This window comes from Sciurus carolinensis, chromosome 4 (assembly GCF_902686445.1).
Source record: "Sciurus carolinensis chromosome 4, mSciCar1.2, whole genome shotgun sequence".
Lineage (NCBI taxonomy): Eukaryota > Metazoa > Chordata > Mammalia > Rodentia > Sciuridae > Sciurus > Sciurus carolinensis.
The window spans coordinates 50,796,819-50,812,115 of NC_062216.1; the positions used below are offsets into that span (position 1 = coordinate 50,796,819).

The 15,297-nt window shown below is 38.8% G+C and overlaps 1 protein-coding gene across 1 annotated transcript; it reads left to right on the top strand.

The window, feature by feature from the left end:
* Positions 1-10,710: 10,710 nt before the first annotated feature.
* Dkk4 (dickkopf WNT signaling pathway inhibitor 4) lies at positions 10,711-14,155 on the top strand. Its single transcript, XM_047547993.1, has 4 exons — positions 10,711-10,821; positions 12,022-12,172; positions 12,632-12,784; positions 13,853-14,155. The coding sequence occupies exons 1-4, from the start codon at positions 10,711-10,713 to the stop codon at positions 14,101-14,103; spliced, it is 666 nt and encodes a 221-aa protein (XP_047403949.1). The 3' UTR covers positions 14,104-14,155.
* Positions 14,156-15,297: the final 1,142 nt, after the last annotated feature.

Below are 15,297 nucleotides of genomic sequence, written 5' to 3' on the forward strand. Positions count from 1 at the left end.
TTGATTGTGCAGAAATGACCTTGTTTTTAGGAGATACTTTCTGAAATATTTTAAAGTATATCTGCAACTAACTCTCAAATGGTCCAGAAAAAACAAATGTGACAAAATGTTAACAATTGGTGAATCTAAATAGAAGATATACATGTGTTCACTGACCTATTCTTGAAACTTTCCTGTAAGTTTTAAAAATTTTAAAATAAAAGGGAGAAAAGAACACAACAAAGTCTGAGTCAAACTATATAAAATACAGGTTGCTGCTTGAATCAATAGGCAAATACTGTTGCATGCCTGACATAAGGCATTTCAGTTAATAAGAGATAAGTAAGTTAAATGCCCCTAAGGGACTCATTAGGTAAGAGTTGGACAGATATCTGCTGAATGAGGTAAAATGTGATAAATGTCATAAGAACAGCAGTATAACTTAGTGGCCTAAATAAATGAGCTTTGGAGTCAAAGGAGGCTGGGTTTATGTTCTGATTCTACCAACTCTCTGATCTTAGGCAATCAGCTTAGCCTCTCTATGCCTCAGTTTCCACAGCTATGAAACAACTAAAAGATATGTGCCTCATAAAATTACAGTGGACATTAAATAATGTATTCAGAGCACATAATCTACCTGGCAGATGGAAAATGTTTCATCTGTTAATAACATGAAAATTAGTATTCAATTAATTAATATTCAATAGGAGTTTAAAAATTAATATTGAATAAAAATTATTCAGTAGGAGTTTAAAAGTATACAAGTAAAACTCATATTTATTCATTTGCATATGAATTTTAGAATCATGTGTTCAGCCTATCCTTCGGCTCAGACCTAACCTTTGTCAAATACAGCAGTCCATTAAAAGAGCACTTTGGGAATTTAGGAGCATTCATTCCTGTTTTTCAAAGGTTTGTCTTCTGAAATGACCTGACATGACCAACCTCAGGTCATCCAGAGAGACCTGTTCTCTCTCCAACAAGTGATGCAGAAAGGCAATAAAAGAAACTATTCAGGAAGACATCTGCTGCAGAAAGGCATCCTTCCTTTGATCCATTCTCTTTGGCCCTGTCAAGTTAGATGGATCCAGATTTAAAATGACCATATCAATATTCTGGCCTTCGCTACCTCAGAACTGCAGTTACTTCTCACTAAACCCTAAATTCTGGTAACAATCCTCTTGTCCTATAGAATTGATAGAATCATAGAATTTGAGAGCAGAAAAGGGACTTTAGACTCCTTCCTTTAAGAGACATTTGCTAAGTGCTTACTGTATACAAGGCACTGTGCTTGGATGTGATATATAAAGAAACTTCCCAAAGTGGCAGAGTCATGCAGGTTGAGAAGCCCAGAGAGATGGTATCACCCCATGAATGGGTTCCCAGGACCCAAGTCACCGGCTCAGATCATCAAATAACCTGCTGATCTGCCTGTGCTGCCTTTTTTGAGAGAAAAATCCATTAAGTTAGCATATATATATATATATATATATATATATATATATATATATTCTCAGACATAAAAAAAAAACAGCTGAGAACTGAAGTACTACTGTGAATATTTGGTAGGCAACTCAATGACTCTAAGGGTTAAGAATATTGTAAAAGGGGCTGGGGATATAGCTCAGTTGGTAGAGTGCTTGCCTTGCAAGCACAATGGCCCTGGGTTCAATCCCCAGCACTGCAAAAAAAAAAAAAAAAAAAAAAAAAAAAATTGTAAGATTTTTAAAGCCAATTGTGTTGATTCTGTTTCTTTAAAGAAAAAGGACTCCAAAATTCTCATGAGGCCTGAAAAATTCCCTACCTAACTGAACTGCTGATGGCATCTTTGAAGAGAAGAAGGCACCTCTAACAAGGAAGCAGCTGAGCACTGGACATAGTGGTGACAGCACTTGTTTGAACCTGGGAGGAAACTGAAGCCTTCTCAAAATGATTCATGCGAACAAAAAGGGAATGACTTTTACAGCAGAGGGACAGCAGAATCAAAGACTTATTTCCTAACCTTAAAATCCTCTCACCTCAAGAAGTGATCATTTATTTGTGCAAAGATTTATCATTAATTGCTTGAATAATGTAAAGTAGCAAAAAATTTAAAAGAATCTAAATGACTAACATTTAGAAGATTCATTAAATAAACTATAATACATCCATATGCCAATCATGTCTGATAGTATTTGTCTATCCAGGACAAAGGCCTGGTTGGGGGAAAATAAATAAATTTAAAAAAGAGGAAACAAAGGTATATCCAGTGTAAGTAATCCGTGTGTGTATGTGATTGTGATTTCACTTTAAAAAGAAGCAAGGGAGTGATAAACATCAGTGTCTACCTCTATTGGGGAGACAGTGGGACTTGGCAGAGAATGCTTACAAGAAGAGATAAAGGCATAAGTAATGACTAATTATGGAGCTGATAAAAGATGAAATATATTGCATGTTAAATAAATGCTGCATGTATATATGTATATGTAACTGCATAGTAAAAAAAAAGTTGTGAAAATTTTATCAAAGTCAGACAGTAACTATTTTTGGCGGGTAAGACCTATGTTATTTTAATTTTCTTCACTCTTTTCTGTATTTTCCAAAATTTCTAAAATTTGGAAATGTGTTTTTCTTTTATAATTAGGAAAGTTTGACTTACTTTCATAAGGTGGGGAAGTACCTAGATTTTTGAGAAGGAGAGTGCTGTTCCTTGGGGAATTTCCCCCAGAAATTGGGAAATGTTTCTGGAATCACATATACCTGGAATTTACATTAGGCTTTCTGAGACCCACTTTTGACCACAAGGGGGAGCAAGGAGATAACATAAAAGTCAAGCTAAACCTAAAGGTTCAGCTTCCCATTGAGTAAAGACAAGGACCCTGCCCTTTCTTTTACACCCCCAAACCTTATCCAAGATCTTTATAGATTCTAGATCCTCATGGTTGTGAATCAGAATTGGACAGTGTGTCCAGGGACTTCATATCAAAGTCCAAGTCAAATTTGAATGTCCAAAGGAGTTTCAAATGTTTTATAAAGTTTTTATGATGAAACCATAGGTTCATCGGTTTAATTGACATAACCAATGAGTTATTTAATCTTAGGCATTTCCTAATGAAGCACCATTTACCTGAAAGATTGGAAAAAAGAAGGTGACAATCCTACAGTTATATATAACCCGAGAAAAAGAGTGTTCCTTCTTTTAGCGAATATATGTACCTATGTTCCAAGCAATTTGACATTTGGGGATGACTTCAGTTTGTGAGCTCCGTAGTGTAGTATGGAGGAAAGAATAAACTTTGGAATGAGAAAACTTATGTTTAAATCCTAGGTCTAACTCACAAGCCGTGTGACCTTGGGCAAATTGCTTAACCTCTCTGAACTTCACTGTCTTCATTTTTAAAATGGAGAACCCCAGAATAAACTCATGGTCAGATGGGGCCCACCCAGAGCAAGGCTTCAGCCACAGACTGCTTTCTTTGGCCAAAGTCACAGGGAGACTTAGACCACACCTGAGAGCCAAGATCATACCCAGTGACTCAGATACACCACAACACCAGGAAGATGGAGTAATAGATGAAGACTCACCCTGAGGTGGAAGTGGTAATGGGAAGGGACCTTAGAATCATGTAACACCCAATACCCAGGGAAATTAAAGGCATACAGCCTCTTTTTTCCAGTAGAGGACTCCAGAGCTCATGTTGTACATCGGTTATGGATAAATTGATCTTTTAAAGTTTGCTTCTTCAGAATTGGGACTCTAGCAGATTTGAGGTTTTCTAATACAATGGGATTCACCACTTACTTTTGAGAAACAAATGTAGACCCAGTTTGGTCTGCATCATGGCAGAAGCTATTTTGTGAATGGAGAAGAGGCTCCAGACCTGGTGAATCCCTCTTTGCCTACTCCTTCCATGAAACAGTCTTCCTAGGGTTTGTGAACTACCTGACAATGTCAGCCTCTGCCCCACCCAAGTCACACACAGTGTTGCTATGAAGCCTATGTTCCATGCCCACCTCTACAACCTTCTAGCCTTTCATGTACCTAGTCCACTCTGGACCAGGTTCCTAGAGACAGTGAACCACAAGCCTACATAGAGGAGGCCACCACTCCAACATAGGCACCAAAGGACACAAGGGACAGAACTGACCATAAGCTTACCATTTCCTTTAGGCTCAAAATGTCACTAGAACATCATCAAATTTGAGAGAATATTTTATGTTAAAAGAAAAGCAGTAAGTGGGGCTATGAGGATATAATGGAAAGAGAAAAATTAAGAAAATGAAGAGAAATGAGGCAAAAGAGAAAGGCTCAAATGATGAAAAAGCACACAGCAGATAACCGTGGAAATGGAAGATAATGAATCAAATGGAAAAGAACAGGAGAGGGCTCTACTTAGTGGAGTAGATTTCTGTCCTCCTTCCAATGTCCACCTCCTACCACAGTATTTGCTCTTAAATCACAGCCAATAAAGAGTATAAATCAAAGGGAACTCCAGGAAAATGCTTTGCTTTCCAAATTGCTGCTTCATATGGGAAAATTTCATGAAATTATAAGGCTGAAAGAAACCTCAAGAAGTTAGCCATGAACTACTCTTGACACATAACTATAACTCAGGTTTTAGCAGCTCTATTCACAATAGCTAGATTGTGGAACCAACCTAGATGCCTTTCAACTGATGAATGGATAAAGAAACTGTGGAATATTACTTAGCCATAAAAAATAAAATTATGGCATTTGCTGGTAAATGGATGAAGCTGGAAATTATCATACTAAGTGAAATAGGCCAAGCCCAAAAAACCAAAGATCGAATGTTTTCTCTGATAAGTGCATGACAATACATAACGAGGTGGGTGGAGGGGAGCGGGGAAGAGAAGAATAAAGGAACTTTGGATGGTGTAGAGGAAAATGGAGCGGAAGCGGGTGGGGGACGGAAAGATAGTAGAATGAGACAGACAGTACTACCCTATGTATATGAATGTTGTGAATCTACATTGTGTACAACCATAGAAATGAAAAGTTGTACCCCATTTGTGTACAATGAATCAAAATGCAGTCTGTAAAAATAAAAAAAATTAAATAAAAAAAACCAACCCCAAAAATTTACATGCATGCTCTGTAGAACACTGCTGGGACACACAGAGACATTGACACAGGATGCCACTTACAGAGTCAGAGCAGCATCAACCCAAGTTCACTCAGTTGCACATCTGCCCTCCTCAACTCATCAACTCCTTCACTGGCCGTGTGAAGAGCAATGTTTGCCAACCACTATGTATTGAGACAGGGTCAGGTTCTTCTCTTTTCTTACCTTTTCACGGGATCTGTTGTCACTCCCGCTACTATTTGTGTCATGTACATCAGCGCTGGCTTGGCACAGAGGAGCAAGAGAGGGGAGGGTGCCCAGGACAAGGGTGAGGCATTTAGGATTCATAAAGTCACAAGAAATAGCATCAAATTCTGTTTTAAACAAAAAGATGGCAGAACCTATCCTCGAGGAAGGAAGGTCTGGTGAGCCTGGTGCTGTTCCCAGAGAGATGCCTGGTGTGGGGTGAGGAACCAAAGTCATTTATGCTAGAGAAGGAAGGTCCCTAGCAATGCCTTGCTGCACCATTCCCAAGGCAGTTACTGTCACAGAGAACATGATGATAATGGTACCTTCTGCAACATGGGGACAAGGCACACCCCACCTAAACTCCTGGAAAACTGGTGAGAGGTTCCCAAATCAAGAGGAACTGAAGTTAAGAGATGACACGACCTATTCAAGGTCACACAGTCAGTGAAAGAGGCTAGACTCAGATGCCCTGCTTTGCTGCCCATACTGTGCTACCCCCACACTTTGTTGCAAGACACCTGACTAATTCTGCTCCTCAGCGTTTGTAGACAGTTTGCTTTACCTCCTGACCCCAGGTAACTAAATGGTAATGATTACATCAACTCTGTGATTATATCCTGCAGTCTTTGTCTGCTCCCACCAACATGCCCCTTCTCATCTCTGATTTTATTGAACATTTCCTGTGAGATTCTGCCAAAGATCTGCTTGTTTCAGTTACTTTGATTTTTCTTTTTAAGAAAAGCAAAATTTATGGAAATCAAACTGGTTTTGACACTGAAGCCATAACAAATAAAAGTTTCCATTCCTACGTGAATATAAATCTTCGGTTCTGACACTGCCTTTGACTTGAACTACAGCAGCTGTAATTTGGGAGAATACAGGTGTCAGCTCTCAGACACAAGCCTGCAGTTCTTACCTAGGTCAGGAGGCACCCAGGGTGTAATCAGATGTATAGTGCTAAAACTGGGACCTTTGTAAATTTCTTCTGGGCATATTTGTTTCCCCTAAGCTTACTAATAGTGCTCAGTTTTAGTGTTCCATTGGCCCAGGTGTTCACTACAAAAGTAAGAATCAGTTTGAGATTTTCAATTAACCCATAATCCTCGCCAGGAGGCATCAAAATGGCAATATCTTAGCCAAAACTGCACAGGAGGGCTTCCTTTGTTCTACAGTGAATGAAGTTTCTTATAGGGCTTTTTCAGAAGATAGCTCCAGTTCAAGGTGCTGCCTACTGCTTAAGGGGCCCTCGTTGAGCTGCTGGTGTGGTTTGCATTCAGTGGACTAACCTAGACGCAGAGAGAGAACTTTTTAAGCAGAAACATTTTTAAAGCTTTCCTCTTCCTCCCTTATTCTCTCTGTCATCCTCTTCCCACTACCTCATCACCTCTAATCCCTAGAAAATTGAGATGCAGCTTGTGATAGTAGACGCTGCCAATAGGGCATCTCATTTTGTTTATTGCCATCCTAGCTTGAGGACTGTTACGAATGGGCAAGCAGCCTTGGCAAATTTGAAAATATACCAAAAGTCATTATCTAGGAAGTACTTCACATACCTACTCCGCTCCAAATTGCTCTGGCTTCTGAGAAACAGAAATCAGAAATAGTTGGCTTACTTTGAAAAGAGTTCTCAGGTTAGGAGATTTTTTTTTTTTTTTTGGTATGAAACAACTATTGAAAGTCTGTCATGATATGGCCATGTGATTGCTTGTTGCTAAAGTTTATGTGATGATGGAACATTCTGGCCTGGAAAATTGACAAGTGACAATTACTTAGAGTTTTATGAGTGCTAGCTACCCCACTAGTTCCTATGCATGTATTCACACACCGAACCCTTAAAATATTATCTTCATGAGTTAGATAGTGCCAGTTGTACATTTGAAGAGATTGCAATCTAGAAAGATGAACTAATTTGCCTGAGGTCACAAAGTTTTGTAAATCCACTCACTTACGCGTTCATGCATCACATAAAAACTTATAGAGGATTTATTATGTGCCAAGCACTCAAAACATGAGAATACAAAGATAAATGAGCCATGGACCTGCCCTCACAGAGCTTAACATTTAGTTATAAAGACAAATAAGTAGAGTTTTGTAAGTGCTGTGATAGGGAGATGGAGGCACAGGGAAGTGTTGGGGGGTGGGAAACGGAAACCCAAGAGGGGAAGCAAGGATGGTGACCAAATAAGGTCTGCCTGACTCCAAAGCCTACACTCTTTCAGTGCTGTGTGTGTGTGTGTGTGTGTGTGTGTGTGAGAGAGAGAGAGAGAGAGAGAGAGAGAGAGAGAGAGAGAGAAGGAGAGAGAGAGAGAGAGAGAGAGAGAGAGAGAGAGAAGAGAGAGAGAGAGAGAGAGAGAGAGAGAGAGAGAGAGAGAGAGAGAGAGAGAGAGAGAAAGAGAGAGAGAGAGCGAGAGAGAGAGAGGATTCTTCTCTCCATTGTTCCATTCCATTTGCCACTCACTCGTGTCTGGTATCCCTATCAACTTCTCTGTCTCTGGGAGGCAAAATGAACACTGTTCATGACAAGATGTTAGTTAATCTTTTACCTCAATACTAAATATTCAGCAATACTTGATTATTTAGACAGCTTTTCTCAAGGCAAGTTTTTATCTTGCCTCCCCCAACTTGCTTTCTAGCCTGAAATCCCAGTCCTAATCCCAAGACCCCAAATTAGAAATGTCAGATTTACCCTCAGCTCCTCCCTCCCAATCACTTCCCACATCCACACAGAATCGGGTAGATGCAATTTCAAAATCCCATCCCTTGCTTGGTTCTCCTTCCATGAGTCACTGTCAAAGCTTAGACCTCTGCATTGTCACAGAACGATGACATAGAACATAGAACAGCTAAGTCCTCAGTGACCTCCCTGCATCACCTTTTACCCACCACAACCACAGTTCCACACTGCCACCAACACCATCTTCCTAGAAAGCAAATTATGTCATGCCATTTTCAACTTCAAGTATCGTTAATGACTGTCTATGACAAAGAGAATAAAATCCCGTTTTCTTGACATGGTTTATCAGGTGTGTAATGGTCAGCCTCATCTTGTCTCCCCATCATCTGCCCCAGACACACAGAATCTCTCACTAGAACCTACATGCACTTCCCTGCACTTGCACACACTTCACTGTCTGGACCTAGGGTGAGACCAAGCTAGGTTTGGATGCTTCTCAACCTAGCAAACCTCTATTCATCCCACAAAACCCAGCCCCAATAGTACCTGTTCTGTAAACACATTCCGTTTTTCTCCAGAAGATCTAATTCATTCCCTCCTCTGTATCAATATGTTTATATGTCTTCCAAATCTGCCTTTGTACCTTTATTTTAGTGTCCTCCTAATAAACAGAAGTCACCCATCCACACGTGTCTTCTGTCTGGACTCTATATCATCAGAGTTTCATAATTCATTTCCAAAATTGAGCACAGGTACTACTACGTACTTAAGATTCTGTATTGTGTTACAGCATCTCTTACCAGATCTTTTGTCTGTATAGCATCAGAGACCTTTGGTACCCTGACATTTTTTTCTGCATTTAAGCAACAGGAAGTAGAAAAACTCAGCAGAGAGGAGACCCTGGGGCTCTTGCCTTTATCCTTGGTCATAATTGTCCAACTTCAAAATAAATTCTGTACCATCCCTACGTGCTGGCTTATCACATTATCAAAGGGTGTTTGATGTTGTCAGCTTAAGTGATTTAAAAAAAAAATAGTACTTGACAAAGAAAGAACTCCCTGTGTGCCACGTGAGCAGTACCAAGCAACCCCAACACAAGGAGGAAAGCCAAGTAACATACAGAGAGACAGATTTCAGTTCCCGATCCATTCAATTCCTGATCCACATCATGCATTACCCAAAGTGAGAAATGCAGCATGGGTTGTGGCTCGATGACAGTAGAGTGCTTGCCTAACATGCATGGGTTCTATCCCTGGTGACACACACACACAGCAAGAATATTCTCATTACACAGAAGGTCAAGATACAAGATCATGGGCTGATGTGAGGTTGTCCTGGAAGAAGGCCAGTAAAACTAAGATTACCACTGTGGCACAAAAAATCTGCCTTTAAAAATTTTAAATAATACATTACTGAGGTACTGGGATGAGTTTACTCTGGGAATAATGAAAACAAAGAAGAGAAGAAAAGGAAATTTGTGACCCAGATCTAGATTGTTCTACCCTGTACAAGTACTCAAGGCAGCAATATTTGACTTCTCTGTGGGTGGCCAAGGCAGGAAGACAGCCTGAGCCAAGGAGTTCAAGTTCATTGTGGGCAATATAGCAAGACTCCTGTGTTAAAAAGAAAGAAATTAAAAATCAGACCAAAAAAAAAAAAAAAAAAAAAAAAAAAAAAAAGAGGGGGGGAGATAAAATAGTTTTTAAACTTTCAATTTTGGAAAATTGGAGATGTATGAAATTTCATCTGAAATCAGCTGGAGACTTAAAGACCAGTTCTGCTTATGTTAATTTAACCTAATACAATACAAATTAAATATATTGTTCATAAAATGAATAAAAATATTCTAATGACCCGCATAAATCTTTATAAAATGGGCTTTCTGTGGTCTCCATCATCAAAAATCTTTTTAAATGGGATTTTTATATATACCCTATTATTTTCCTCATTAAATATCACTAACTTTAAGCAGTTCAATTTTCATTGTAAGAGTAATTTCCCTATTGACATTTAGTCAGAACAGGCGCTATTATGTACATAATTATTCTTAAGCTATTGGGATTTTTACATCTGGATGCCAGAGCTAATCGGAAGGCATTTTCTCTATCTATCCACACTATCTGAAACAGTTTAAAGTTCTCCAAAGATTTGGTAACATTGGTTTTTGGCATCTTCTATAGCATATTGGCCAATATGATTCATTCTTTCTTTGAGCACAATTAGCTGTGAAAACAGATCTTAGACTCCCCCCCAAAGGATTATTGAAGGTCGGAAATGCAGGTGATTATCTAGTTTGCCTTTGATACAGACATCCTGCTCTCCTGCAGGCCCTTTGAACTAACTTTGATATGCAATAATTAAGAGGGATTCAAACCCTGGAGGAGAAGCCACTGCAGCCCTGCCTCTTGTCTCCTTCTATCGAGTCCTTGTTTTGAACTATTGATCAAACAGATTTGAAAGGATTTGTTGAAGCCTGTGTGGGGTAAAAAGGAAGGAAACAAGAAGGGAGGGAGGAGAGGGATGAGGGGGCACATCTGGCTATAAATAGTTGCAGAAGGAACCTGCTAATCAGACCTGCTCCTTGGGTTTCATACACCTTCCTAAAGCAGGTTTGCTTCTCTTTCAGAACACGGGTACTTGCCGAGTTTCCAGCTTGGCAGAAGCTCTGCTGTGGGTTTGGAACAGCCCAATTTGGGGGAACACACAGACTGCTGGGAACTTCAAGGAGACCTGGAAAACTGAAGGATGGTGCTGGTGGCCTTGCTGGGGCTTAGCTGGTTCTGCTCACCCCTGGGAGCTCTGGTTCTGGACTTCAACAACATCAAGAGCTCTGTTGACGTGCAAGGTGCTCGGAAGGTGAGCACATCTAGGGTGACGGCACTGTGCACTTGGAGGTGGGGGCTGATAAATGTGTGTGAGGGTGTCACATTCTGGTTTAAGTACGTTGTTCAAATTAATGCATGAAATAGTTTATCTCAAAGTTGAATTGATTGAGGAATTGGGAAGGCTCCCAGGGAGAATCCAGTTGCCTCAGTATTAAGAGCAAAGTAGTTTTTCAGGACATTCAGCTCAGGGAATAAATTAATATTTAAAAAGCTCTACCATGTGCCAGGCTTTTATACATAACATCTCATTTAATTCTCCCCATAACTTGAGATAGATATCACATTTCCAAATCACAGATGAAGAAATAAGATTCAGAAATGTTGAGTAATTTAACCAAGGCCACACGTAGCCAGTAAACACGGGGGTTAGAATTTATATGCAGTAACATGATGCACTGTCATTATCACTATTGTTTTAGGGATATATAAATATACATATGTATATGTATAGGTACATATATGTGTACATATACACTATTATACATTAGATGTTATATTTAGTATATATCTGTGTATAACAGTATATATACTATACTAGACATACTGTATGTACATACACTACACATATACACACTATAATATGACATATATAGCATGTAGTACTATACTGTATGTATATTGTATATGAAAAAGCATCAACTGTGGATTTAAAAAAAACCTGATCTATGGTATCTTTTCCTCTGTGCAAACCAATGAGACATCATTAAAAATCAAAGGACTGTTAACTTGGGTAAGGATCCTCAGGACAATAACTGATTCACTTGAGTAACAAATCAAACAGAAATGCTACAAACGCCAACTTTATATTTAATTGAACTATAGCACAGACTCTAGAGTTAAGAGATATATATTAGACACCTCATAGCCATCCGTAAGGCACACATAGGAAAACATTTTCTTCCCTTTTCACAGAGAACATGAGGAAAATAAAGTCTGAGTTTTAAAAGTATGACAATTTTTTCAAACATAAACAACCTTTGCAGTGCCAGGTTCTCTTTGCAGGTGATTTGATCCCCTTTGTGGGAGAAAACCAATTACACTGAAAAATTAAAATGGTGCCTAAGGTTTGTCACAGCATTCAAAGTGCTGCTATGATTTGACCTCCTCCGTCTCCTTGAAATGCCATCTTCTTGTTTGATTACCTAGCCTTGTGACAAGTTTCCCTTCGCAGGGTTCACAATGTGTGTCTGACAAGGACTGCAACATTAGAAAATTCTGCCTCAAGCCCCGTGATGAGAAGCCATTCTGTGCTACATGCCGAGGGTTGCGGAGGAGGTGCCAGCGAAACGCCATGTGCTGCCCAGGAACGCTCTGCATGAACGGTGAGCCATCAAAACCCCGGCAGGAGTGCCTCGCTCCAGTCAAGTGATTTATAAACTGAAGACAGCACTGGATTCTCAAAGACTAGAAGATTCCAAGAAAGGCAGTCTGAGGGCTTTCTAGAGTCATGCTTGAAATAAATTTATACAGCTGTCTTTTCTTGATGAAGCAAAATAGTTTACTTCCTGGCAAATGACTCTAGCCAGTACCTTGAAATGATGATTTTAAAGGACAGTTTCAAGTTGGAATCATTCAAATTCTTCCGTTTTCACTTGGATTCTATTAATTACTTAACTTCTTTGACATATGTGAGCATGTAAATATTTAGTGCATGTCCCAGATATCTAGAAATTATGCATAATTGGAAGACAGAGATGATGCCAAATTGCGTAACAGTATAACTAGTGTGTCTGTGGTTCTACTCCTTGTATTAACTCTAGTTTCATCTGCTTGTCCCTCAGATGTCTGTACTACAATGGAAGATGCAACCCCAATACTGGAAAGACAGGTTGATGACCAAGATGGTGCAGACACAAAAGGAACGACTGAGCATCCAATGGAGGAAAACAAACCCAAGAGGAAATCAAATATTAAGAAATCACAAGGTAGTAAGGGTAAGAATTGTATCATGAGTGCATTTTGTTTAAGATAACTTTTCCTTCCAGTTTCAGTCAGGCTGAAACTGACTACTCTTCTCTGCTTGGAAACATAGGGAACATATCCTGTTCGTAATCTCTTTTCATAAGAAGCTGCAGAGACCATGCAAGGAGTAGTATCAGGTAGTCAACAGGTCAAAAGGACAGAATGACTATACCAATGGACTGGTTAGCAAGAAAACCTTTTATTATTGAGTTCAGCTTGACACACATATACCTTTTTGTTTTTTTGTATTTTTTTTTGTCCCAGGGATTGAACCTGGGGTACCTTACCACTGAATCACATGCCCAGCCCTCATACTTTTTATTTTGAGACAAGGTCTCACTAAGTTCCTTAAAGCCTTGCCAGAATGCCCGAGGGTGGCCTTGAACTTGCAATCCTTCTGCCTCAGACTCCGGAGCTACTGGGATTACAGGCATGCACCACCATGCCTGGCACACATACACCTTTCTATGGTCTATATTGTAACTGAACAAGTGGCAGTTTCCCTTTCTAGATCTTCAAGATATAAAATAGAAAGGGAAGTAGATGCATTAACTTTTCAGTCTTGTACAAAGTATAATTTTTTTTAATAAAAACAAAGTTTTAAAACTTTACTACAAAGTCGTAGTAGTCTCAAATTCCAATCTTTGACATAACATAGACAGAATGTTCAAAAGTGGTGAACTGGTCATTCTTGTTTGTATCTTCAGATTAAATGGCCCCTTCATAAGTAATGGTGTCTCCATACATTATAAATCCCATTTAATAAAATATTGCCAAATGATATTTCATTCTCAAGACTGGAAATCCCATTTTCTCTTGATGTTTTAACTTTATAAGACAAACAATAAATCCTCAGATGGGCTGATATTTCCACTTCAGTTGCTTTTAGCGTGAAGACCTAACTCTGTATGTCCTGCAGACTATTCCTATTTTTACTTTGTGGCCTTCAGTTCTAGATCCCTAACCTTGTCCCGTTAGCAATCCCCCCACATCCAACTTTCCCCCACTTACCACTAAAGCTTATATTAATCTTGTTATAGGACAAGAGGGAGAAAGCTGTCTGAGAACCTTTGACTGTGGCTCTGGACTTTGCTGTGCTCGTCATTTTTGGACAAAAATTTGTAAACCAGTCCTATTAGAGGGACAGGTCTGCTCTAGAAGAGGACATAAGGATACTGCTCAAACTCCAGAAATCTTCCAGCGCTGTGACTGTGGTCCTGGACTATTATGTCGAAGCCAAGTGACTGGCAATCGACAACATGCACGGTTAAGAGTATGCCAAAAAATATAAAAAGCTGTAAACATTTCAACATAAAGAAGAATCCTTACTGTATTCAAGCAGATTCTCAGACACTAATTTTAAAGTACTTCCATACAAATCTCTCTTAAAATAAAATCTTATAGCAACAGAAATATACTGAAACTAGAGAACTATGAGATGCTGCATTGTGAAGAATGGAAGTTAGCTTTGGCTTTTCATCTGATGTGATTCTGTAAGTTAAAAAAAATGAATTCTGATCTAGTGACTCAATTAGTTCAAATAAATCTTATTTAAAAATGGAAATTGTATACTGTAAGGTATACAGCATGATGTTTTGATATACACAATATACACAGTTGACTGATTACCATGGTCAAGGCAATTAACATATCCCCATAAATTTTTATGTAATTCCTAGTGCAGGTCTAGTACCTAACAGTATCTTAGGGAAAAGATTAGTGATGGATCTGAAGTTAAACACATTCTCTTATCTTACTAGGGAAAATTATCAGAGCAAATACAACATTTTTCTTTAAAAACTCTATTGTTTATTTCCCTTCATTTCTTGGAAGGGAAATTACATTTTGTCACAAAATAATTTATTAAAAAAATAAGATTCAGCTGGGGAGATAGCTCAGTTGGTAGAGTGCTTGCCTCGCAAGCACAAGGCCCTGGGTTCAATCCCCAGCACCGCAATAAGATTCAAAGGTAATAATATCTTCTGTTTGGATAGTCCTTTGCAAATTACAAAGACTTTTCACATATTTTGTTTTCAATAACTTTACTATTTGATAACTTTTTCCATTTTCTATTTATCTAATATTTATATCTGAAAGCTAGGGTTTTCAAGAAATGTTTTTACTTATAGCTTTTGACCTTTTGTACTTAGAAGTTACCTAAGAGGAAAACTCAGGAATGAAATTTTTGTTTCTTTGAGGCTTAAGAGGCTGTATTATGTGCATAGTAGAAGAGGACTTGCTTAGGGAAGCTCTAATGGATTTCAGTCAGGAGCTACAGAATTCACTCAAGAGATAAACCATACATTATTCTTCTGTTTAAGCTGTAAATGTACATTACCAAAGAAAAAAATCAAATTTATGAAGGTCCCTAGTTTCTAAAAAAATCTGACTTTACTAATCTGTAATTGGGACATAGGAGGAAAGGTAGTGGAGTAATGTGGTTTATAACATAGGGCAGAAAATTAAGAAAATGAAAATGTCCATT